The following is a 27,393-nucleotide window of genomic DNA, read 5'->3' as shown; positions in this document are numbered from 1 at the left end:
TTGACTTTGCTATCAGCAAGGAAAGACTTACTTATTGTGCTCAGTGTGTCAATTAAAATAATAATAAAAAAATGTTCTTAGACTCACAAAGAAGGGATTGTGATGAGGCTGAATAAACAGCACCACAGTGATAAATCATTACAGAGCACTGCAACAACATAGGTGAATAAAAAACAGAAATCTTTACACAAGACTGAGTAGTATGTCACTGAACTTGAAATTTGTACTTAATTCCATACTCCTCTTTCTGCTCCAGCCTGGCTCCTTTTTTGGATACTTGTCCTCCTCATAGGGTCGCTGACCTTGTCTAGCCACATTCATCCCAAGCTGAGCAGATATACCACCTTAAATCCTGAGAAAAACTCATTGAAAGAAAAAAAAAACCCTGTCTCATACAGCATATATTGCAAACAGACGCAAATGTGAGGCAGCAGCCGCCGAGTGAATACTAATTTTTGTCTTTTTTATGGCGTCCTCTCTCTCCCTTTCTCGCTCTCTCTTGAGTCTTCTTCTCTGCCATCATCGCTGCAATCGGCATGTCAGAGCTCGTAAGCCTCTCGTCTCCTCCTCACATCCCACACACAGCGCAGAAAACACAAAAGTCATTCATAATCGTCAAATTTCGATCAAAAAGGAGAGCTACAAAAGCAGAAAAATGGTTTATTGTAAGGGTGACAGCTCTCCCCCTTGTGAGTTTAGAGAGAATCATGAGAGGACAATGTGAGAGGGGCAATTATCAGGTTGTGGCTTCTTCCTCGACAGTGGCACAATAACACACACCTCCTTTGTTTCCCTCTTTGAATAGTGACAAATCCAAAACTAAATTCAAGGATTTATACCTCTAAATTGCGTTGAATAAACTTGCTTTTCATTTTATTTGGCAATCGAAGAATGTAATTGTTGTGATGGATTGTGTGCTCTGGAGAGAAACACACCAGCTGATGTGATTTGTCTTAGAAATGAAGTTAAATGAAATATAATAATATGACTTTTCCTTAAATTAGAGATACATGCAGATTTAGTGCAATGCAGCTCAGATGAGTAAACACAATGTTAAGCATAAATGCCCTATATGTGGGGGTCTTAGTTTATCATACTTAAGGTTTCACAGTAGTGCTGGGAGATTTATCCACTTTTAATTCCAACCATAATTTTAGCTGACCATGATCGTGAACGAGATATTTCACATTAAATGATTATAGTGCTGTAAGCTGTGTTGTGCTTGTTTTATCTATAGCAGTGCTTACCAAAGTGTGAGCCAGGGCCCACTGGTGGGCCCCAACAGTACTGTAGGTCCTTGGTTCCCAACCTGGGGTCCTGGCCCCCGCTTATAAGGGGGCCAGAGATCCAGCGAGGGTGTGAGGCTCTGTCTGCTTTGAAGCAGTTAAAATAAAATTTTAATATCTAACTAAAATCAAGACAAACTAATGAATAGTCCATAGAAAGTTCTTTGGGTAAGAGCTTTAGTGTTTGGGGTTATTTTGTTCAGATTCCAAAAATGAAAATAAAAATCATTGTTAATTGTTGACCGCATTGTATCACTTTGCTTTGCATGTCTTTCCCAGAGGGGCTCAATTTTTCTCAAGTAGGGGGGCTCAAAGAAAAAATGGTTGGGAACCGAACCACTGCTGTAGATGGTCCACGAGAGGTAATTCACAATAACTAAAATAAAGGGGAAAATATATTTTTAATTATCATAAAATATTTGATTACATGCTATTAGTTTTAAGACTCAAAAGTAACAACACACTATAAAAAGTTTTAACTCATGTCAGAATGTATCTTTTAATTTGTCTGATTTATACAACCGGTGTCATGGTTTAAGTGGTGTTAGATTGACTCGTGACACCATGCTGCTTGCTTCAGTGTCTTTGGAGACATTAATGCTACTTAGGAAGAGTTTGCTGGGTGACTAAGTTAATTTGCAGATGTGAATCTTAGCCTCCTGAAACCTGACCTTTAATTTGTGATGCATTTTTAATATCTCCTACTTACACAAGTTTAATTAGACCTAATAACTATATTAACTAAACATTGTATCTCAACAAGTAGTTTAAAAACAACTGTATGTCCTCATATGAGGACAGTGGGTCTATTTTACTGTATAACACAGTAAAGACACCATGGTGTAAGAAAATATAGGCAATCTTCCAAAACTGTTGCAAGAACAGAGATGAAAATATCCTGAAAGAACAAAAAAGGATTCATTCCCTAATTTTTCTTATGACTGCATATAGATAACACCTTCTAAACAGACATATACATATATATATATATATATATATGTGTGTGTGTGTGTGTGTGTGTGTATAATTATTCAGTTAATGCCATATTTTTAGTATTTAAGTATTATTTGTTTGGCATTTTTCTATTTGCAATTATATATTTTGTTGTTCAAGGTTTAAAATTATTTGAACTGATTTCAAAGTTAGAAGTTTCACATTAACTCAACAACATCAGAACATCACATTTAATGGTTCAAATATTTTTTTTATGTTTTTAGAAATAACAGATATTTTTGTGCCTCATTAACACTTCTAGAGTGGTAATTATGTATCTGAAAGCAGAGCATTCACATTGAAATCCTAATGTTTGTGACACAAAAATATGATAAATAACAGGTAAATCATTGATTCTTGTGTTATGGCTGTAGAGTTTTTTTTTTTTTTTTTTTTTTTTTTTTTTGTGGGCCCCAGAAAATTTTCAGCACACAGAAGTTTAGGAAAGTCTGGTCTACAGGTTTAGTCATGACTGGTAATAGGTGTGCAGAATTACTTCCTTGCCAGCGCTAGTTCTTGAGTGGTCCATCCTCAGGACCCACGATCACCTCCTCAATGACAACTGTGGTTACAAATTCCTCATGAAAATTTTAAATATTCAGATATTATCAATGAAAAATGTTGTTTGGAGGCAACAAAAATGTTTGACAAGCAAATCATCACAGAAGCCCGAGGAGGAAATGCATGCATACATTTTAATCCGCTATGTTTCCTGTGAAATCCTGTAAATATTGGTCACTTTCTGGAGATTGTAAGAAATTAACAAATTACCATGGGAAACCCAGCACATAGTAGCGCACACTTCCTGAAAACAGCTCTACAACCCACTTTTGGGTTCTGACTCACCCACTGCCTTACAGTGCAGAGTGGGCTCTGCTCTTCCCACCAAAAAGCTCTCACTTTATTTTAAGTGAGGAGCAGAGAGAGCCATGGAACAAACTCTGATTCCTTTGAAATGAAGATGAAGAAAATGTCAGAAAGGCAGCCTTTGGTTGAGAAAATAGCTAAAATGAGCTCAGAGATTTGAAATGACTTTGGTTTTAGAGCAGAGATTGGTACACGGTTGTGGCTGTGGCTTGGATGATATTTTTTGCCATATAGTGGAGCAGCCCTGGTTTACAGTTTTCTTTGATTTTATTAAAAAGTGAACAGAATCAATCTTGAAGAATTGTTGAAATAAGCAGACTGAATGTTGACAATTCTCAAGACTGTCTTCTGCTTTAAAACAAACTGTAAATGACTACCTTCATGCCAATATCCCCTCTATATAATGTGTATAGTTATACAAATATTTTTTGGAAAAATAAGGAAAAATCGGGGAAAAAAGATTGGTCTAAAAACTTAAGCATCATTCATTGCTAATCCTTCATTCTCTCTAGGACTTGACTGCTTTTTCTGTTCCAAACAGTCCTCTAAATAAAGATTAGATGAACATTCTCTAAACCAAACTACATCGCTTCATTAATTTGAGAAATAATCATCATTTTAATCAGAATGGGAAAAGGCTGGAGCTGAGAGGCTTTACTCTACCTCTGTTTTCTCACCTCACCAGAGCATTCAGTTGAGTAAAAATGCAAGATTGATATCCACAAATCTATAGGAACCTTTGAAAACTTTTCTTCGCAGTGCTTTTGGTAAAAAGTAAAGATGTTTGAGACTACTACTTATCTTAAATGTTTATTTATAAAATTGGTGAGTTGCAGGGATCACTGCAAGATTTTTTTTTAAATCACCTGATACTTTGAACATAAAGCCAGCTCTATTTTTTCTGCCCATTAAAATGCAATGTTAAGATTGTAAAGTTGGGAAGCAAATCAGGTTAAGGCAACACAATTCAAACATGGAGGCTGTACTTCACATTGGCAAAGAAATTACAGAAAGCAAATGAGACTGACAGATATTAAAGTATGACTAGTCTGAGCCTTATAGTCCCAATCACACTCATTTTAATATGCTCACATAATCACAATGCGATGCTTTTCCAGAATTTAGCAGGATAGCTGTAGAAAATGGGAATTATGATAAGAGAAAGTGGGAGATGCATGCACCAAACAGTGGTGATGTGCTGCTTGAGCTGATTCAGAGCCGGATCTTTTATGTGAACGAGAGGCTTTTTGTTGCTGTTGTTTGATTGAAAAAATAGGGATGATCTTTCCTCCACGCCACTCCACAATAGACGCTAAGGATCTGTGCTTGATGATGTTACGAGGTTAATGTTTTATTCCAGGGGTGTCACACAGCCCAGCCAGTGAGCAGAGTTCATCTGACTGTGAGGCCTTCTAAGGAGATAGATCAGAGAATGGATACATGAGATTTTCAAAATGAAGTAAAATACCAGCACTAGAAAGTTTTCAGATCCATTAACTTTTTTTCAAGTTTGTTATGTTGCAGCATGATATAACAAGCTGTTTAAATTATTATTATTTTTCATTCATTAATCTACACAATCTACAATAAAAAGTCCACATGAAGCCTATAAAGCTAACAGTCATAGAGTTACTCTGATGGCCAATCAACAGTTACAGAGTGACAGAAAATAGAACTTTCATTTAACAAGCAATGCATCTCCTCACAGGATGTCTGGAGTTTAGTCAGAGTGGCAATGGGGTTTTTGGTCACCTCCCTTACTAAGGCCTTTAACCCCGGTCGCCCAGGTTGACTGGTCCATTTGGAGGCCACTGTGCTCATGAGAGCCTTAAGTGCAGCAGACATTTTAGTAGCCTTCCTCACATCTGTAGTTAGCTACAATCCTGTCTCTGAGCACTGCAGGCAGTTCCTTTGACCTCATGGCTTGGTTTATAGGGGTGTAACAATTCATCGATGTATATCGATATATCGATTGGTTGGTTGGTGATCCAATCAGATCGATGGAAAGTCAAAACATCGATCTAAATGGATGCTTGAAGCTATGCTTTTATTTTGAAATTCCCCCCACACGCCTGTTGACAGTTTCCGTCCCAGGCAGCATCCTCATAAAGCTAGCTGCAAGCTAACTAAGTAGCAGCCGTGGCCTAAAGTTTCGCTGCTGAGGGAAACAGGATTTCCTCTCTTCTCTCTGCTGTGTGGACATATTTCAGACAGACACTAATGCAGGACAGATCTCTCCCTTTAGTTTGCCGACTACATCTACGTCTTCATCTGTATAAAACCACCCTAAGAGATCATTCATGGATAAAGACACTCCACCCGTTATGGCTGAGGAAGCAAGTGCTGTCTGCAGCAGGCCACAGATACACAGAGAGTAAAAGTCTGCTGCTGCATATCTCCTTTGATACACTTATTTTACATCGCCGTCTCACTTTAGATTTATAATGAAAATATAAGCTGTCCAAACTTAACGTGGTTCAAGCAGGACAGCTGTTCTCTGTATACCCCCACCCCCTCGCTCTTGTTATAAAGCTGCACATCACAGGAGCGTCTTTTATAATAAAACTTTGCTCTAGTATTCTGTATAACCTTTCCATTTATTAAAATTACAGTTGCAATAAATAAAAAATGATAAAGAATCATTATATAACATCATATGCAACATATTTTACCTCATTTAAATCTCATAAGGTGAGTAATCTACAAAAATGAACTATCTGCCACATTAATAGGCCCCTGTGTAAAGTATGAAGAGTTGATATAGAGCAGAAATATCTGTTGAAGTCCACATGTGTGTAAATAAGTTTAAGAAAAAAATCTAAAATAGGAACACAGGCCAAACATTTAGATCATTATAATAAAGGGTTGCAGAAAAAGTCCATATTGGTGCTTTAGAGTGATCTGGGGATGTGAGGAAATAAAATGTTTGGTACTGAAAATGTTTGCTGTTTTAAAGCAATATGTTTTAACACAAGTGTGCATAGTTGTGTTCCTGATGTAAAGGTAGTCAGGGGTAATTGGGTCTTTGTTGTTTTTGATAAAGACATATTTTTATTAAATACAGAGACCTGTCAATAATTTAATTGCAGAAACTGTTTTTTTTTGTAACTGCGTGAAATTTTTGCACAAAATCGTCTGATATTGATCCTGGGCCCCATATCGAATCGAATTGAAATCATATTGTGACAGATTTTGTGATATGGGAACATATCGTATTATTGTCCAAAATATCAAAATATCATATTGGGATGAAACTGGTGATTTACACTCCTATTGGTTTATGCTTTGATATACACTATATTGCCAAAAGTATTTGCTCACCTGCCTTGACTAGCATATGAACTTAAGTGACATCCCATTCTTAATCCATAGGGTTTAATATGACATTGGTCCACCCTTTGCAGCTATAACAGCTTCAACTCTTCTGGGAAGGCTTTCCACAAGGTTTAGGAGTTTGTTTATGGGAATTTTAGACAATTCTTCCAGAAGTGCATTTGTGAGGTCACACACTGATGTTGGAAGGTAGAAGGCCTGGTTCTCAGTCTCCACTCTAATTCATCCCAAAGGTGTTCTATCAGGCTGAAGTCAGGACTCTGTGCAGGCCAGTCAAGTTCATCCACTCCAAAGTCTCTCATCCATGTCTTTATGGACCTTGCTTGTCATGTTGGAACAGGAAGGGGCCATCCTCAAACTGTTCCCACAAACTTGGGAGCATGGAATTGTCCTAAATTTCTTGGTATGCTGAAGCACTCAGAGTTCCTTTCACTGGAACTAAGGGGCCAAGCCCAGCTCCTGAAAAACAACCCCACACCATAATCCCCCCTCCACCAAACTTTACACTTTGCACAGTGCAGTCAGACAAGTACCGTTCTCCTGGCAACCGCCAAACCCAGACTCGTCCAACAGATTGCCAGATGGAGAAGCGTGATTCGTCACTACAGAGAACGCGTCTCCACTGCTCTAGAGTCCAGCAGCGGTGTGCTTTACACCACTGCATCTGATGCTTTGCATTGCACTTGGTGATGTATGGCTTGGATGCAGCTGCTCGGCCATAGAAACCCATTCCATGAAGCTCTCTACGCACTGTTCTTGAGCTAATCTGAAGGCCACATGAAGTTTGGAGGTCTGTAGCGGTTGACTCTACAGAAAGTTGGCAACCTCTTCGCACTATGCGCCTCAGCATCCGCTGACCCCGCTCCATCATTTTACGTGGCCTACCAATTTGTGGCTGAGTTGCTGTCGTTCTCAATCTCTTCCACTTTGTTATAATACCACTGACAGTTGACTGTGGAATATTTTGGAGGGAGAAAAAGTTTTACAACTGGACTTTTTGCTCAGGTGGCATCCTATTACAGTACCACGCTGGAATTCACTGAGCTCCTGAGAGTGCCCATTCTTTCACAGTTGTTTGTAGAAACAGTCTGCATGCCTAGGTGCTTGGTTTTATACACCTGTGGCCATGGAAGTGATTGGAACACCTGATTTCAATTATTTGGATGGGTGAATGAATACTTTTCGCAATATAGTGAACATTGTCAGCTGTGAGGCCTTCTATAGAGAGGTGTCTGCCTTTTCAAATTATGTTCAATGAATGCCAAAGTTGTTGCAAAGGGTCAGAATACTTGTGTCAATGTGATATTTCAGTTTTTTATTTTTAATTTTCACTTTGTCATGATGGGGCCCTGAGTTGTTGACTTATGAAAAGTCAGGATCTGGTCAAACCTGAGACTGTAGACTTCTGCTCCACCAACTGAGCTAAATCTGCATCTGACTTATTGCTAATGTTTGAATGCACACCCAACAATCGTCAAACATGAAAACAGTATGTGACCATGAAGAAGCAGTGCTTGAGCAGCGCTGCCTTTCTTCTAACAGACAACCTCTATGCCATCTGCCTGTGCTGTAAAACATCTTGAGTTATGCACGACCACGAGAGAATGACCCCAGAGGTTCCCCTCAGCGATCGACCCTCCCACTCCCCTCGTCTTTTCTACATCTCCCTCCCTTCCTCCCTTCTAGAGCTCCCAGCAGACATAGGGAGAGACAGACAGAGAGAAAGCATGCTCCCGACACACTGACAGCCCTTCATATTGAAGCGCCGAGCTGTCCTGAGACAGAATACTCTGTCTGCTCCGAACGCAGCACAATTTACTGTGGCACTACTCCCTATAAGGCTGCAGGGGAGACGGAGCAAATCCTGGAAGAATATATGTAGGTTTGTCTGCTGGTTTCGGGTAGTGAAGGGTGGATTACGGAGCACAGCTTAAAGAAAAATGACTTGTAGCCTTGGGTGGAAATGAGTGGGTGTAACTCCCGAGGGATCCAGATAAAGATGCGCTTGACTTTCACACAGAGGAATAACTAAGGATGGGAAAAATCCATAACAGACGGTTTAATTTTCACAGAGCTTTTGTGAGAACTTACAATAGTAAAAGTTGTTCAACTGCAGCGTGAGGATGTTACAGAAAGTGTCAATATATAAAGAAATGTTGGTCGTTTTAAGAACTGAGGGTATCCAAACAGTCTAAGAAGGCTGCAATGTGGGAGCAGGGGAGGTGGGTTTATTAAAAGGAGGATACACTGAGCTGTCAATGAGCTTTTCTCATTGAGAACCAAAGGTTCCCGCTGACCTCATCGTGGTGAGACTGCAGCTGCTGGAAACAACGCCGGAGCCAAAAGCCCATTTATATGCTCAATTCTCTCACAATCTGTAAACAGTCTGTTCTGCGTGAATGAACAGGGAGAGTGCAGTTCACCAGCGTGCTGCCCGGTGACGCTACAGTGATTTTCAGGGTCAGAGTGGTGCACATGTCCAGACACGGCACGCTGAGGGTCCTTACGAGGGGATTCCAATTAAAGCGCTGCAAAAGCCACAAGGATCAGGGAGTTTGGCCGGGCTTGAAAGCACAACCTTTAAAAGAAAAGGATAGGAACATTTTTCCTTTTGCAGAGTGCAGTGATTTCAGTATTGAACTGAGAATGCAGTGCTGGAGAATATAGGACAGCAATGACTGGCAATTATTTCAACCTTTATTTCTCCGGGAAATGTCACTTTGAGCAGCCATGCGATTCTTTTCACATTGACCCTGCTCAGATCTGTGGTGTTTGCAATTTGTTAGGTTTTATGACCTAAAGCCCAAAACTGAATTTTTGTCAGTTCATTACAAAATGACAGGAGTCTTTTATAATAGACCAAAACAGAACAAGTTCCTGTTGTTTCTGTAGAACCTAAAGTTAAGATCTGTTAGCAAAAATCTTGGTCAGGATAAAAGAAAGCAACAAAAACAATCACTCAACGATCATTTTCCTCTGATAGAGGGCTTTAAGTGAGAAACTCAAATGCTGTGAAACAACCATAAAGTCCAGGTTATAAAATATCTGCAGCAATGGTTCTCAAACTTTTTTTTGCCCAAGGCACACCTAATAGTCAAGCCACTATTCATATCCATACCAATGAGCCTCCTAAAAAAAGGTTACAGTACTTTAAGTTGTTGTATGGTTGTAGCAATGGTTGTACAAATTCCCACAGCACATCTGGACTCGCCTCCAGGCACACCTGTGTAGTGATGGTATCTCTTACTGCTTCTCAAATTGTAGCCCATCTGATAAGACACTCAACACCTGACAATATCTTGAGTTAAAAGCACCATTGCTTATTCATAATTCAGTTTTAATGGACATTACCTACTGCTAACATTTTCTGGCTACAAATACAGTAACTGTAAAATTACGATACTTTCTGGCTAAAAAAATTTTAACATAACTTTTGTTTGTAAAAATGTGTTCAGAAAGTGTCTGATGTCTCACTGGCCTCTAATAAACAACAACCAGAGCGTTCAAACATTTAAAACAACTTTTGCAATGAATCATACTGTTTCTTATTTGTATATTATGTTATCATGTAAAATGCAGCCATTGTTTAACAGTTAAATTCTAAGAAATGTTTCAATGAAAAATAAATAGTTTTTATAATGGAGGCAATGCCAGAGTGTGTGTACATTTTGGGAATGCTAGCATGAATGCAGAAGTACAATTTTAAGTGTGTTTCTCCCTCATAATGACAAATTTATGAATGAAAGCAAAGTATTTGTTTTCTTTTTAATAAATAAGCCTTATGAGCTGCTATTTTTATCAAACAGTCCTCAATTTAAGACAAGAAGTAACGGGAAGAGGTGGGTGGAGCTTGGCAGCTTGTTGTTGTTTTGATAGTGAGCCCCCTTCAGTCTTGAGGCCTTTGCACAGCAAGTCTGTTTTTGAGTCCGAAATTGTCACACATTTAAAAAGAAATAGAATATCATGTTGTGTCAATTATGCTTGACACTGACTCCAAAACTCATTTCCCCCAAATATATTTTTTTCTGAACAGGTTTGATTTTCTGTGTTTTCCCTCATCTGTCTAACTCATTTAGACTCGTGGTTCCCAACCTGTTTTTTCCTTAGGGCTCCCTCAACACAAGAAAAGCTAAGCCCCCCAGGACTCACTTGGTAAAATTAAACATCAATATTAATTGTTTTCTCATTGACAAAATCCAAACATATTAGACCTACTTACACTAGCCAATATTATTACAGTGTAATAAAGCCATTCTAAAAAAAAAAAAATCAACATATTCAAATTTAAAGTTGTAAATTTACTATTAAAAAATGCTTTTTCAGGCGCGCTGGTGGTTGAGTGGTTGGGGCGCATGCCGTGTGCGCGGGCGACCCGGGTTCGGGTCCGGCCCGTGGCGCTATTTCCTGCGTGTCTCTCCCCGCTCTCTCCCCTGTTTCCGACTCTGTCCACTGTCCTATCAAATAAAGGCAAAAAGGCCAAAAATAAATCTTTAAAAAAAAAATAAAAAAAAAATGCTTTTTCAAATTTACTTTAAAAATTTACATGAACCAAAACAGCCGATCTGCATGGAAGACAATCAGACCAGACCATTTTCCTTGCACAAGTCCTGCAGAGAGCATGATCAGATGATGATTCTTACTGGGACTGAGCAGGAAGCAACTACTTCTGATTGAAGACCAGAATCATTCATTATTATCATCGGGATTTACAACAGACATTTTTTAAACAGGGATTGTACTCATAAATTTACTTCTTTGTTATAAATTTATGGCTCCACGAGGTTGATTTTTTTTTAAGTTTATAATGTTAAAATTTACTACTTTTTAAAACGGTAAAATGTTTTTTTCCTCATAAATATACAACTTTTTGAACTGAAATGCTGTGTTTGGATTCTTTTAATTATACAGTTTCATCACCTAAAAAAATCATCAGATCTTCTTTTTTAATCTTTCAGGGAGGCCATAATGCACCATTGTACATTATGTTTCAAATAATTATTGTAAATAATACATATACACATCTAATTCTGACAATACAAGAGCAGAAAGGGCTCTGCACCCACCCTACGATCTTTGGTGCCCTCCAGGGGTGTCCAGACCCCAGAACCAATGATTTTGATGGTTGTTGAATATTCACAGCAGCAGCTGCTTTCTCTCTCTCTTTCACACTCTAACTTCTAACTCTGTGTGTAGCATTCAGTGGCTTTTCACCATGAAATTAAATGGATATTTCGGTAATTTGGAAGTTTGGCTTCATGAGGTATCTAGCAAAATAGTGGCATTAGCCTCCAGTGATTTCAGTGAGCACTGCTACTTTAAGAAGGAGTCGCTGGTTGCATCAGCCAGGAAGCTAGGCTATACAGTATAACAGATGGGTACAGTTTCTCTGCAGAATTTAGTGAGTTTTTGGTAAAAATGGGCTACAAAACAGTGTTGGCTTAAATAAGCACACAATCAAAAACCTTTGACACATTTTATTCTATACCCAGAGAGCCTCTGTGTTTTTGTCACTATCTTGCATGCCAGAGCACGTAACCGAAAACCAAAGCCTGCATTGCTGAATGGAGACAAAAACACAGAGGCTTTCTGAAAAATAAACTGCTTTAAAAGATTTACTAATGGGTAAGTTTGAGCCAACATTGTTTGTGGCCCATTTTTACCAAAAACTCACTGAATTTCATGAAGAAACTGTACCCACCTGAAAGACTGAACAGGGAAAATGCGATCGGATAGACAAGCTGTGCAAATAATATAAATGTACACCTAGCGCTGGATTTTTTTTTTTTTTTTTTTTTTTTTTTTTTTTTGAGGTAGTGGTAGAACCCCCAAAACATCTTCACTGTTTTTTGTCTTCACAGTTTGAGGCTTTTTTGTCCAATAATAACAATTTTAGCAAAGAGTAGGTTTGGTATCAGATCACAAAAAAAATGCATAAAAATAAACTAATAAAAACGTGCACAGTGTGCAAAAGCCTCAGAAAGGGGTTGCACAGATAGAACCACCACAGCTTTCATCTTTCCACCTTACACATGAAGTCATATTAAAAAGGCTGCTGTATGAATATGGTGGCTTGTTCTCCTCAAAGTCATTCTAAGAAATACTTTTTAAGACTCAGACAGTGAGACGACATTAACTATTCAGGAGTTTGAACAAAGCACTTTCTCTGGTGTCACTCTCATCCAGCTGTGTCGGACTGCGGTTCACACCTGCTGGCAGGAAGCGCTTCGAGTGTTTCACAAGTAAGCACTTGTGATCAGATTTCACTTTCCTGCTCACACGCAGTCTTATCTGTTAGAGGCTTCAGTTAGATGGTTAAAAAAAAATCAGCGAAGGGAAGCAGCTTGCTGTGACACTTTTCTGCTGTCCGATCTGTGTGGCAGATGTGTGTGTGTTCGGAGGCTTTGTACTCTGCATGCAACCTGTGATGTCAGACGGAGCTTCAAAGCAATCGGGGATGCGTTCGTGTTCGCCATGTAAATGGAGACACATCTGGCTGGCATGTAAATGCTGCTGACGTGACTTAGCCTCAAAGTATTCTGGGTGCATCCACATCTGTATCAACACTTTGCTTTTTACTGAAAATTTTCATCAGCAGAAAGACAGTATAATAAGTCAGGCTGCAGCCATTGATCAGACAACATTCCCTTGAACCTGCATGAGAGGATGACGAGTCCTTCCAGCTTTTACCAGACAGGTGTGAATACTGTTCCAGCCCTTTAATCAGCTCCGTCCCATCAGTCCTTGCTCTTCTCCTCGCTCTCGCAGAGGGAAAAAACCACCCCCCACCTCCTCCTCTCCAACCTTCCTGCAACTTGTCAATATCTTATAATGTAAAAATTTGATAGCCAATTCAGAGCCCGGCTCCTCTCCGAGCATACTAAATGAGCCTGAGTCCACAGGGACCGTGCACATGAAGCTGTCCGAAATGAGCTGAAAGCTGCATGAGGACGCAGAAATAAAAAAGAATAGATTGTGAGTTAAGAGTTTAGAGTAAAAAGATTCAGTGTGGTGAGTGTTCACCCACTGCAGATCTGAGCTCCGATGACCCCCAAGAAGAGGGAGTAAATTATTCATTAAGAGTCAAATGGCTTGTTTCTTGTGAAATTACCTTTCTCTCCCTCACCTCCTCCTGGATCCACACTAGCCAGAAGAATAATTAGTTATAAGGCCACCGCCATTTTCAGACTTTAATCATGTAACAGAGAAGTCTCCTGCAGAGAGCATATTAGATCTGGAGACGAGGAGAGGAGACGGAATAAAAAAAAAAAGAATAAAGCATTGACGAACACTTAAGAAATCCGAGCTGCCTGGATTCTTTAATTAAAAATTGATGTCATATTAGAGATGGAGATTTCAACTCAACAGTCAGAGGAAATGGAGTGCTTATTGAACTTGTTAGCTTCTGGGATGAGCACATGCTTTAAAGCCCACTGGGTGGCTCTATAGATGGGTTCCCTGTGTTAATCAATCAGACAATCAATCAATTTGCTTTATTCGAGATCATGCATCCATTAAAACACCATTTCAGACTGATAACACATCACACTAGAGACATGTATTCAAATCCCTGAGTGGGCTTTTGTTTGATGATTTGCAGTCAGAGATGTTTAACATTTAGATTAAATTTTCCTACAATTAAAACAAGCACTAATGTAAAGTAAAAGGCAAATTCAATTATCGGTACCCTAACCCTATTAATTGTGGGCACAAACCACACCTGGTTTATACAGGTGCATCTAAAAAATAGAATATCATGAATTTTTTTCCAATGTTGGTAATCACAGCTTACAGCTCTTAAAAATAAAAAATCCAAAATCTTAAAATATTACAGTATCACAAAATATCAGCCCAGAAAAGTATTTATAATACGGAACTGTTGACCGTCTTGAAGGTAATGCTCATTTATGACTCAGTGATGTGTCTAAGCTCCTTTTGCACAAATAAGTGCATCTATGCGACATGGCAGCTAATCAGTCTATGGCACTGCTGCGGTGTTATGAAGCCCAGGTTGCTCTGATAGCAGCTGTTAGCTTGTCTTTATTGTTGAGTCTGGTGTCTCTCATCTTCCTCTCTTGACATTTTCAGAGATTCTCTAAAGGGTTCAGGTCCAATTAGCATGCCAATAAGCAGCTATTTAATGGTGAGTATGTACCCCAAAGTATTACCAAATTTAAAAACAACTTTTATCTGAAAACAGGACTTTAGACTTCTGTGCACGGTCCAGTTCATTTTCTCCATAGCCCCAGTGAGAAGCTTATGTCTATGGTTCAGGATTGGCTTGACACTGAGCTCACAACAGATAAAGCCCATTTCCTGGACCTGTCTGTGTGGTGGCTCTTGATCCACTGACTCCAGCCTCAGTCCACTCCTTGTGAACCCCCCCTAAGTTCTTGAATCTGCTTTGTCCCCTGAAGGCTGAGCTGATCCCTGTTGCTTTTGCACTTTTTCTTACTGCACTTCTGTTAGTCAACCTTCCATGAATATGCCTCGATACAATACTCTGAGAACAGTCTGCCCCTTCAGCAAAGACCTTCCCCAAGTGGAGGGTGTCAGTGATTGTCCTCTGGACACCTATCATGTCAGCAGTCCCCATGACTGTGGTTGTGTGCACTGAACAAGAGTGAGGAAATACAGGCTGACACCTTTGCAATTTGAACTTTTCCACAATATTCTAATATATTGAGCTAGTGGATTTTTGATGGACTTGAAAGGGCTGACTGTGGTTCAGTAGGTAGAAATAGCCATCTAGAAGATCATGGGTTCAATCCCCAGCAGTGTTTCCTTGGGCAAGACGCTTTACCCTAATTTGCTCCCACTGCTGTGGATGTGGATGTGTATGAATGAGTTCATACTGATAGCCACTCTACATAGCAGCCTTCATCATCAGTGTGTGATTGTGGATTGAATGGGTACGTGTGACCTGCAGGGTAATACTTTCCCATGCTGCTCTGCAATATTCAATGTAAATACTAGTTGGCACTGCAATTTTAATGCCAGTCTCCAGGCATAACACCTCATTTCCTGCTTGGTAATTTATACTGAATATATTACATCACAGTTGGAACTGATGAATACTGAGCGGCATATGATAATACAATTATTACAAAGAAGAAAAGAGAGGAAACACTAAGGGAGATTGAACAGAAGCGGAGGACAGGGTGATTTTTTTTTTCCCTCTCATTAGGCAATGAACACACGAATAAGAAAAAAAATTTGGGTATTTTTTAGATGTGGATTTGATGACTTGTATCGCCGTCTGCAGCAACCTATCTCAATCCAGTGTGCACCAGTGCTACCCAGTGAACCAATCACACGGCTTGTACTGCAGTCAGCATGTTGGGTTACATGCTTAGACCTCAGTATAGGTTCGAGGCTAAGCTGCAAATGTGGCTTAAGTTCATATTTGTGACTTGCTTTGTAAATGATCCACGACTGCTTGGAACTAAAGCTGTAGCCAGAAAGTTTTTAGTAATGGTCGTTTGCTCATTCAGGTATGGTGTGCACTACTGAAAAACTAACAGACACAGTTTCATATTCTAGTTACAAATATCTTATGGTAAAAAAACACTCTAGGACCAAATAGCAAAATGAGTTATGCTAACTAAAAAATCCAAAGCAAACAGTGCTCAATCACTTTCAGTATTTCTTATCACTGTACTCAAATTATTTGACAGTCATCTGCAGAATTTTCCCAGAATGCTTTCAGGCACAAGATACTTCTGCACCATTAGTGAAGTTATTCACTGAGTTAGAGAAGTCCTGCCTGTGGGGGGCAACTTCAACATAGCATGGATGGTGTGCTGAATATGATGGAAGACCACTTCCTGTTTCAATATGCACCTTTCAGTCATTCTCATGTAGTCATTTAAGTTCGCTTAAATGTTAGCTTAAATGCAGTGGATGAGAAGCATGTACTTTTCATGTTGTAACAAGCTGAATTCAACATAAATGTAAAAGTAATTTAAATGGCTAATTACCTGCTATTTCAGTGAGTATTACTGAAAACATTTAGGTAATCAGTTTCCTCTAATATTTTGAGCTCTATTTACTTATCCGGGGTTAACAGTGTACTGCATGGTTTCATTTGTGTAATGTAAAGCAGGCGACACCTAGTGATCCCTGTCCATACAGTTAAAAAAAATGACTTTGACGGAGGTGTGCTGTTGTAAAAGTGTAATCCTTAAATTATTTTGAATCATATATTTGACTATCAATCATCATATTAGATATAGTCTTCACCATCTGCATGAAAGTGGCAGCTACAAGCACTTTTTTCTGTAGCTTCTCATTGCACTTCCAGTTTAGAATCTCTGAACTCTTGAGCCATCTGCAGCAATCTTTTTCAGGCAACCAAGCATCTTGAGCAACAAGTTTCTTCTGGCAGTGGCTATCTGTCCAGACTGATTCTATTTCAATCCTTGCTGTGATGCTCTGCAGCATGTGCTGCAGACTGAGCTGAGAACTATTGACAAACTAAGTGACATTTTGAAATCAAGCAGAGCATTGTTTCCCGCATGCATGGAAAACATAACCTTGCAAAGCAGATGGATACGCCCGTTTTCTTGTTTCTCACTTGCGAATTCATCTTGCAAAGCTCCCGTCTGAACCCTTTTGGCCTGGTTAGAAAGTGAAAGAACCAGTCAGCAACCAGGGGCAGTACTTTCAGGCAAAGTGGAGTTGTGACGTAAGCAAGCAGCAACAAAAGGCCGGTGCCCTTATGGCAGAAGACATTAGCGTGGATGCTGCTGAAGCGCCAGTTTTATCAGAGCTTGATGACATTTCTTTGTTAAAGGAAGAACAGAGAACAGCAGTGAGTTTTTTTCTTTTCAAAAACAACAAAAGTTGTTTACTGACATGTCAATAGTCGCTGTAGTTCGAATTATGCAGTTCTATATGGAATTTATTCCTTGATAGCGGCAGCGACGTCATGTGTTTTGTTGCTCTGATTGGCCCGTAAAAATGTGACAGAATGTTTATCCAATCACCCTCCGAGTTTCTTCTTCAAAGGCTCTGCCCTTTTCCAAACGCTGTATATAAAAGCGTGTCAGGTTATGGAAAACATACATTCCAACAACTTTTTCAATTATTCTAGCAATTTATTTTATTAATTACTAATACTAATGTATTTTTGCAATGACAATCTATCATTTATATGCGTCTAGACTAAAATAATCTATGTCTTTCTATGTCTTTATATTACATTGCAACACCACTTGTATGTATTTATATACTTTATGTACAGTTCATCCTTCTTATTAAATGCACAGCTTTTACACTTGAGGGTCTGATTCACTAAGAATGGATTACAGCCCTAAATAGCTCCAAAAATTGTGAATCATTTAGTCACTACCTGCTCCGTCTCAAGGTCTAATTCACAAAGAATACAGCCTTCAGGATATTAACACACAAATACATCCACAAAGTTGTCATGCTCCATGAGTCAGTTCCTGTTTTTGTGTCTGAATTTGTAGAAAAAGCTACATGCACCTTAACTCTGCGTGCTGCTAATCTGATGCTGACAGACCTGCGTCATGGCCATGAAAAGACGACGGGCTAGGAGGAGAGGGGCAGCATTTTTCAAATTTAGTTTGAGGTCACACAAAAACATTCAATACTGGTTTCACTGTTAAAACAAAGCTTTCCTTCTGAATGGAGCAAACATGGACAAAACACTCACATCCTTAATCCCCAACTCTCTGAGATTCAGTAGCACTACAGTGATTTTTCTCTGTCACGTCACAGAAGTGACATCCCAGCATCTGGCTAATCAGTAGTGATCCAGAGTCTCTCAAACTTCCTGTTTCCTCCAGAACTTGAATTTTTTTTTTTTTTTGTCTTTGCCTAATAATTACTTTGATACTTTATTTTTATCTCAAATTCAAGCACTTTTCAAGCCTTGAAAATTCAAGCATTCTCATAGATTTCAAGCCCCTGAACAAACCCAGAGTGCTTTGTTTTTTTTTACCCATCCCATTTTTGTGAGAGCCATGTCTCAGACTTCAGTTAAGTGGCTCCCTGATCTCTGTGCTACAGTACGGCCATAGTGTGCTTGACTCACCCGGGGCAGAGGGGTTAAAACGTTGTACCTGTCACTGTAACAGGCTGATTATTGCCTGTGGAGCTTGCAGGCTTGTGCGGATTGCTCCCCTCCTCACGTTCCCTGCTGGGAGAGAGGCCTTGGGCCCGTGCTCACTGAGGCTGAATGACTCACAATTACCACAGCGACGCAGCCCGCAGCCACCTCCCATCCTCTACAGCCGTTTTCACTGACTCACTTAGCGCACATGACAAATGACAAAATCACCCTGAACCTCCGCCCCCTCACTAAGACCTGATATCCCATCGCCCACACTTTGCCTTCAGTACTTAAAGCTGGGATACATCTTGCCAAGCTTCATGAAACAAAACAAACTGTGTCTCAAGCTACTTGTTCCAGCCTTTCATTGCAATGTTTCACTGCATTACTCTATGGAGATCGTGCATATTTAAATGTGACCAAGTGAACAGCATACCCCTGACACTACTGCAGAAACACCCTGCTGCTACACGTTTTGAAACTCATTAAAACACTTCTTTAATGCTACAGCACTGGTGAAGAAAAAAAAGACATTATTTGTGGTGCATCATCAAAGGATGACTTTTTGCACTGTATTTTAAGTAGGAAGGAGTGAGTGGCACAAATACCCACAGCAGATGTTATATTACTCAGCTGTTAACAATACAGTATCTTTGTATGCACACTAAAATATGGAAATATTCAACTACAGCGAAGCAATGCATTCATCTTTTGGTATTATGAAGACAACAGTGAACTGTGGGGCTCTTCAACACAATTTCAACCTGCTTACGTTGCAGAAGTCAAAGCTGGCTGATACTTGAATCTTACACCTCATATACTCTCCTAGTTAAACGCAGAGTGGCGAAAGAGTTGTAGCAGTTTGCAGTTTTTCCGAACGGAGTGGAAAGTAGGGATGGTTGTAATATTTAATGATGAAAAATATTTGCCTGCTGCTGTAAAACTTGTGACCTTTGTGACCTCAGAAATGCACCACAGAGCAGACCTCTGGTGTTACAAACATGCAGATGGAATGTAATAAGAAACTACACTCTACAGTCTATGTACTGGCACAATGAAACCACAGGATAGCAGAGGACTCGGGATGTTTAAGGGGCAGGGGTGGTGATAATAAAAGGACACCTTTTGTATAGGGATGTTCCGATACCATTTTTTCCTTCCTGATACAATTCCGATACCAAGGTGTTGTGTATCTGCTGATACTGAGTACTGATCCAATACTAGCGTGAACTTTCTGGACTGACTGTGCAGACTAGCAAATTATTTTAGACCTATACTTATTTGACTATGATAATCAATAATCAATATCAATAATATTTGACTCAGAACATGGCTCAACAAATAGAATCATAATGTACATCGTAATGTAATGTTATTTTTGAGTTTTACTGCTAAATATTAAAATAACAATAATACAGAGGGCTGTATCACAGGCTCTCTCTATATTTTTCTTTTCATTATTCTCTATTTGGACAGCATTACGTGATAACGGAACAGCTAGCCATTGGCTGACAGACCCTCACAAAGAGTAAAAATATGGCAGTCAGCATTCGAGCTTTTGGTAATAATTGTAATCGGATTACAATGGATAAAAAGACATTCAATATTGGGTTTATTGGTGTAGATTTAATCGTTTAAGTCCCAAAAAGTCACACAAGTTCCAGGCATCAATAGCATCAATGGGAAGGCACAACGGCTAGCTTCAAGAGGAAAAACAAGAGGCAGCAATTTATGGTTCAAAAGTTATTTAACTTTTGATAAACTGTGTCACTTCTTGTTTTGTATGACAGCGGCGATCTGGAATGCATTTTAACAGTCACATTCAGAGAAAATACTGTCACGCAGCCACTATTCTTTGCTGCTGCAGTGGGTCCTTTGGTTCTTCTTCGCTGATCTAAAATTTGTAGTCCGTGCACGTAGTGTTTCCAGCAGCGAAGAAGAATTGATTTCCGGTTTATAGCACTAACATTTAGCATGGCTAAATGAAGCAAAATACAAAGCTAAACCAATGCATAAACTGGTGTACTTGCCGATACCAGGACCTGCATTTTAAGCAGTATCGGACGTATTTTCGACACTGGTATCGGAACTGGAACAACCCTACTCCATTTTAAGTGAAATCCTTAGAAAATTGTGAGAATTAGAAGTTTTTTTATTATTCTCTTATACTTAATACACTGCTCTAAAAACAGATGAGACGCCCACTGGAAAGGCACCATATGGGTACTTAATATATTTTGTGCACTGGGAGGGTAACCTGACATGCCAGATGGATGTGTTTCACACATCCACCTGGGAAAGCTTCAACAGGAAATGTCTGAGAAAAGGCAGAGGCTTTGAAAAAAACTTGATTGGAGTGTGATTGGATGAATGTTCTGTCTGTCACATCTCTACGGGCCAGTCAGAGCAACAAAACATGTGACGTAGCTGCTATTGAGCTGCACATGCGCAGCTATTGAGGAATAACACGAAACATAGCGACTATAGACATGTAAGTACTTGACTTTTTTAGTTTTTGAAAAGAAAACAACTCACTGCTGTTCTTTGTTCTTCTTTTAATGAAGAATTGTTGTCAAGTTCTGATAAAACTGGCACTTTAGCAGCATCCACGCTTATCTCTTCCTCCATAACTGCGCAAGCTCTTTGCTGCTGTTTGTTTACGTCACGACTCTGCGGCGCCTCAAAGTACTGCCCCTCATCGCTGATTGGTCCTGTCACTTTCTAACTGGGCCCAAATGGCTCAGATGGGAGTTTTGCAAGATGCATTCGCCAGTGAAAAACAAGGAAACCATCTGCTTTGCAAGGTTACTGGAAGGGCAGACTGATGGGTAATGGGCACACTAAAGCACATTTTTAAACATTTTGTGCACTGGGGAGGCATCTTAGGGGGCCGCTTAACACATTTTGTGCACCTGAAGGACATTTTGAGGGCTTTTATCCTGTTTAATGCACAAGGAAACCCCCCTGGAGTGCACTTGATCACCTTTGTTGCACTGACAGCCCCCCTGGAGGGCACCCTTCAGGTAACCTTGCAAAGCCTTAGAACTGGCCAGATTCCATGTCGGTCAGCAGGCAGATCCATCATGCAAAGCTCCAGTCTGAAACAACTGTGCCTGATCTGAGAACAGACCAGACTAATCAGTGTCATTTGAGTAGAATGAGGCCGTAGCTACAGGCAAGGTTTGGTTGTACAGCAAGCCAGTAGCAATGGCTGCCACTGGTGTCACTACAGTATTGCTGCAGTTCTAATCAGAACTGGACCACATTTCTTTTTAACAAGGCAAACAAGAATGCTTTTCTTGGAGAACAGGATGTTTATGCTTCACCCTGTGCAGCTACCATGCACAAATTATTTCAGAGCTGTGTATGCCAACTACATCATTTGCTTTGTCGCTCTGAGTGGTCTGGAATGAACAAGACAGACGGAACATTAGTCTAATCATCCTCTGAGATATTTTTTCAAAGGTTCTGTCCTTTCCAAAGTCTTTCAGTGAATGGCTGCCCAGATGAATGGGAGACACATCCACTGCAACGGATAACATGGAAACAGAATTTGGTGTGTCAGGTTACCCTTGAGGACAATTTGTCGCATACTGTCCACTTGAAGAATGCCATAGAGGGCAGTCCATCTTATTTTATCTAGCATGAAGGCATCTAAGAGGGCACTTTAGCTGCATTGTTCCAACATTAAGGCACAAGGGGGTGCAGTCGCCCCCTCTGCCCCTCCTCTGAGTTCACCAGTGCTGCACGAGTATTTAAAGACATCATGGAGGTGTAGTGATCACACAGTATGTAATCTCTCTCTGCAGAAACCGTTTCAGCTCTGGCTCGTTCTTTTCTTCTTTTCACAGAGCCATTTTAAGCTCTTTTTAACATTCATCTTTGACAATGATGCTGCATACCGAATCTGACACCTCCTGCAGTGCTAGACACTAAAATCTTCTGTATAACAATGGCACAATGCTTGTACAATCACTTCGTCTCCTCCTGCAGCCAAGCCTCAGATAGAAAGAGCGATGCCTGGCGTGATATGCAAGCTTCAACAGAACAAACTGCAAAATGTTTTTGCCAAGATTGGAGTTTTGGTGCCATCTTGGATTTACTTGAGAAGAGCAGTATCAGTTGCATTGAAGTGGTGAAGTGATCAAGGTCTTAAAATTAAGGGGCAGTTTAATAGAAATCAAGAGTGGGATAAGTCTGAGAACCCTAAAGGGCCTTTTTGTAGGGCACTGTGGAGGCTCTTAAGCTAGTAGAGAGCTACCCTCTGTCCTGCAGCCACCAGCCCACCTTAGAGGAGAAATTTAAAAGAAATTAGAGAAAGGAGGCATGGGGGGTGATGTTTCTGTCAAAGCCATCCTGTGTAGCCTCAGTTGCCCAATTGGGAGAAAAAAAAAAGTTATATAAAATAAGTGATTCTTGAGCTTCCCTTAGTCTTTGGTGGAAGTATAAAAGAAGCTACAATGCCTATAAAAAGTATTCAACCCCTTGGATGTTTTCTGTTTTATTGATTTTATACAACAATCAGTCAAAGTGAAGACAGATTTCTACAAAGCAAAGTCAATTAAACAGAAACATGCAAGGTAAAATGAGTCATGAAAAAATATTCATCCCCTTTAAAGGGAACATATTATGCAAAAATCACTTTTTGTATAATTTTCTAACAAAAATGTGTGTCCCTGGCCTGTCCACAATCCCCTCAAATACCAGAAAAATCCATTCCCTTCCACCCTCTCTTTCTCTACCTTTCAGAAAATGTGTGCTAAAACAAGCTGTTCTCAGATTTTACCCTCATGATGTCACATGGGGAGTTAACACTGCCCCCAGGTTTGGTTGGCCCTCCCCACTTGGAAGAAAGTTCCACCCTCATCTCCTGATCTTCCTCTCACCTGCCAGCTGAGATGCTGGATAGCTCAATGAGTTACACTGCTTACTTTTGTTTGGGAGATTGATGGTTTGAATCCCAGTCAGGTCCTAAACTTTGGATAAGAGTGTCTGTAACATTGTAACATCAGGAGTGCCACATCCATTTCCTGAGAGGGGTGTGGTCAGGGGTGGAGTCAGAGTGCTAATTACCATTTAAAGCCACAGATACAAAAAACAGCTTGTTCTGGAAAGGGCTGAAACAGAAGGGTTTTTAGACATGCAAAAATCCTATACTAGAGTGTTTTTTCAGCAACAAACTTCACAGGCATGTTTTTTGGACCTCTGAGGACAATATAACTTGTCTTCAAGGGGTAAAATATGTCCCCTTTAAAGCGACTAACCTAAGTCAACAGACGCCCAGCCAACTGGTTCTATTAGTCTCGCAGTTAGTGAAATGGGGATCACATGAGTGCAGTGAATATGCTTCAGATATTGCAGTATAAAGACATTTGTGTCTGGAACATCCAGTCACTGGTTAATCAGTATTCCTGGCTACCATTACACCATGAAGACAAAAGAACACTCCAAGCAACTTGGAGGAAAGGTTATTGAAAATATAAGTCAGGGGATGGATACAGAAAACTTTCCAAAGCACTTAACATTCCCCAGAGTTCAGTTAAATCCATCATCAAGAAATGGAAGGAATATGGCACATGTGTAAATCTGTGTAGATCAGCCCGATCCCAGTTGCAATCTGACAAAGCTTGAGCAGTTTTGCAAAGAAGAGTGGAGTAAAAATGCAGTGTCCAGATGTGCAAGCCTGCTTAAGACCCATACACACAGAGTCAGTGCTGTGATTGCAGTCAAAGGACTGCATGGTTTTATGCTGTCACTTATTCTGCCTTACATATTTTTATTTGATTGGCATTGCTTTACAGAAATCTGTTTTCACTTTGATATTAGAGTTTTTGTCAAAAAAAAATTAATATTGACCATGATTGATTTATAAAATCAATCAAAAGGTAAAACATCCAAGGAGGTAAATATTTTTGAAGGCACTGTATAAGAGCCATCCAAAGGAAGAAGCCTCTGGAAATTTTTAGTTAAGCTTAAAAAAGCAGCAAGATTAGGGGATCTCTGGCAACTGAGGTAAAAAAGGTCATATTAAGGGAAAAATTGACCCCTCCCTTGTGAGTCCAAACACCAAACCGCAACCACATCAGCGGGAAAACCCTTCGCAAAGGCAGCTGAAATGTGATCCTCGTTGTTATGGAAGGAAATGCACGTTTTTCTAGGGACAGAAAATCAATATCGCTGACTGACTGCCAAGCGAGTGAACAAATCCGAGCGAGCTTGAAAAACCTGCATAAAATGGAATAAAAATGAGTCAGACTTAATAATCCCGACTAAGCCTGTATAAGGAAGCCCTGGCAGTCAAGACAGTAGATGGATCAGAGCACAGACAGGAATGCATGCATTATGCATCGCTGTAAAGTCTCCCCGGGTATTGCATACATACACAGAGACACACATCCTGCCATTCATGTTTGCATCACTTATTGTTCACATTTACAACCGATTCCAATACACAAATGTGTGCTTTTGTGTTTTTCCTACTGTTAAAATAAAAAAGCAAAACAATATGGTATGCTTCATGGCACATTCGTCAGAAACTACCAGTTATAAATCATTACTGACGAGGTATTCCTCACTCACAAATCCAAAACCACTCCTCCCTCCTGTATCAAGACTTTTTGCACACAGTTTCAAAAGCTTCAAACAGGAAACACAATGTAGTCTACTTTCTACTTCTTCATTTAAGAACACTTCCTCTCCAGTTAGAGGAGCTTCAAGTAACCTCTTCTGACTTTGTTCCGGGAAAAAGGAGATTTGAGAGGTGTTTTATAGCTTCAAATTTGCTCTTTTTGGTCCATGAAAACTTTTTAAACTGCGCAGGTTATCTCTAACCTCTGCTGTCGGAGAAACAACTCTACAAAGCATCTCTTAATGACACTGTTTTATTGTTTTAGAGTATAACAGCCTGTGTGGAAAATTGTTCCCCCCTCAGAAATATTGATTAAACTGCCCAGATGCCACACAGGTAACACACTTTATGTGAATTCAGTTTTGGCTTGGATTTTCTGTTTGAATGTGTTCTTTGATCCCTCTGACTTCAGCAGTAGTCTGAAGGAGGCATACGAGCCCATTACTGTTGAGCTTAGGGAATTACGTCGGCTTTGTGAAGACTAGACATAAAGGAGTATTTTCTCCCACAGCAGAGGTAAACAAAAGAATGTAATAACAGCCATACCTGCAAAATTTCAGCCTTTTATTTATATATATAACATTGATAGAATGTCAAGGCTACTACCAGTAGAGGTATGAACAGTAAATTAAGTATTGATTAGACCTTTAATTTCTTTTCTGTCCACGTTTCTTTCTACCGCACTAATAACTGCCTACTTTCTTTCTCTATTTTCTTCAATTCTCCCCTCCATCCTCTCCTTTCAGGTGGCCCTTGGTCAAGAAGATGACTCCCCCAACCCTAAGAGCTCTTCAGACGACTCTTCCTCCAAAACGGTGGGCCTTCTAAGCGGGCAGACCCCCCTCTCACCTTTGAGCCGCTGGATGTTGCACAGTAAGAGCAGAGCAGCGAACGCCACATCCTTGGAGCTGCCCTACCGTTCCCCGGTCCCTTTCTCCAAGCAGGAGTTTTCCAAACAGGAGTTCTGGGAGATGTTGGGAAGCGACCTGCTCAAACCAGATGCCTCCAGCTCTAGAGTCAAGCGGCGGCCAATTGTCAAGACCGGGAAGTTTAAGAAGATGTTCGGCTGGGGCGACTTCTACTCCAACATCAAGACAGTGAGGCTCAACCTGCTGATCACCGGGAAGATCGTGGATCACGGTAATGGCACGTTCAGCGTCTACTTCCGCCACAACTCCACAGGCCAGGGGAACATCTCAGTGAGCCTGGTGCCACCGGTCAAGGCGGTTGAGTTTGATCTGGAGCGCCAAAGCGTGGTCTACCCCAAGGACTCAAAGATCTTCAACTGCCGTGTGGACTATGAGAAGGTGGATCGCAGCAAGCGCACGTCGCTGTGTAACTACGACCCGTCCAAGACATGCTTTCAGGAGCAGATCCAGAGCCACGTGTCCTGGATCTGCTCCAAGCCTTTCAAGGTCATCTGTATCTATATTTCCTTCTACAGTACGGACTACCGCCTGGTCCAGAAAGTTTGCCCGGACTATAACTACCACAACGAGATGCCCTATCTTCCCTCGGGGTAGAGGCCTTGCAGAGGGGGAGGAGAGGTGGGAGAGGAGACGAAAAAAGTAGGGGTGAGAAGGAGTAACTGCAACAGAAGAGGAGGGAAACCAGGGCTGTGAATCGTCCTTTAATGCCACGGTGGAAGAAGACACCTTAAAAAGCCCTCTTTGTAGCCTGACTTCTGTAAGATGTAAAAACATATATGCAAAACTAAAACTACAGTATGCAGATAATGAGGCATTTGGAATGCTAAACAGCAGCATTCATTAACTGGGACTGGGACTGAAATTCAAAAACCGCCAACTCGCACATTCTTACCTCAATCCAGTTTTCGTAATGCCAACTTTCTCGCCAGCTATTTCTCTCCATTCTTTGTGTTGAATGTTCTTTTAATCATCCTTTTGCAAAGTTACAAGGCAGTATTTTCAGTAAAAGAAAGCATTTAAATACTATGATAAGACTTCTAGAGAGTTGTATACAAAGTTAGAATTTATCACAAGCATCATACAGTATTTAACTCCGAACACTGAAATTGCAAAGATGATAATTTTTAAAAACGTACCCAAGGGAGTATCGTTCTTGCTCTCAAGAAGAGCAGATGAATGTAGCCAGCCACAAGATCTTTTCAGTTACCTTTAAATGCATGCTCAAAATTTCTTCTTCCTGTACATTCCCACGCATAAATGTCCCACCATGGCTTAATCACA

The 27,393-nt window shown here is 40.2% G+C and overlaps 1 protein-coding gene across 1 annotated transcript in view; it reads left to right on the top strand.

The window, feature by feature from the left end:
* LOC121503804 (neurexophilin-1-like) overlaps positions 1–26,904 on the top strand; it is a 30,244-nt gene extending 3,340 nt beyond the window's left edge. Inside the window, exon 2 of the mRNA XM_041778364.1 lies at positions 25,930–26,904. Within this exon, the coding sequence (XP_041634298.1) occupies positions 25,930–26,706 (777 nt within the window). The 3' untranslated portion in view covers positions 26,707–26,904. The remainder of the gene's footprint in view (positions 1–25,929) is intronic.
* The last annotated feature ends 489 nt before the right edge of the window (positions 26,905–27,393 follow it).

The sequence above is a fragment of the Cheilinus undulatus genome, linkage group 21, assembly GCF_018320785.1.
Source record: "Cheilinus undulatus linkage group 21, ASM1832078v1, whole genome shotgun sequence".
Classification (NCBI taxonomy): domain Eukaryota; kingdom Metazoa; phylum Chordata; class Actinopteri; order Labriformes; family Labridae; genus Cheilinus; species Cheilinus undulatus.
The sequence above is the reverse complement of the archived record's forward strand: the minus strand, read 5'-3'. Positions and strand labels throughout refer to the sequence as shown.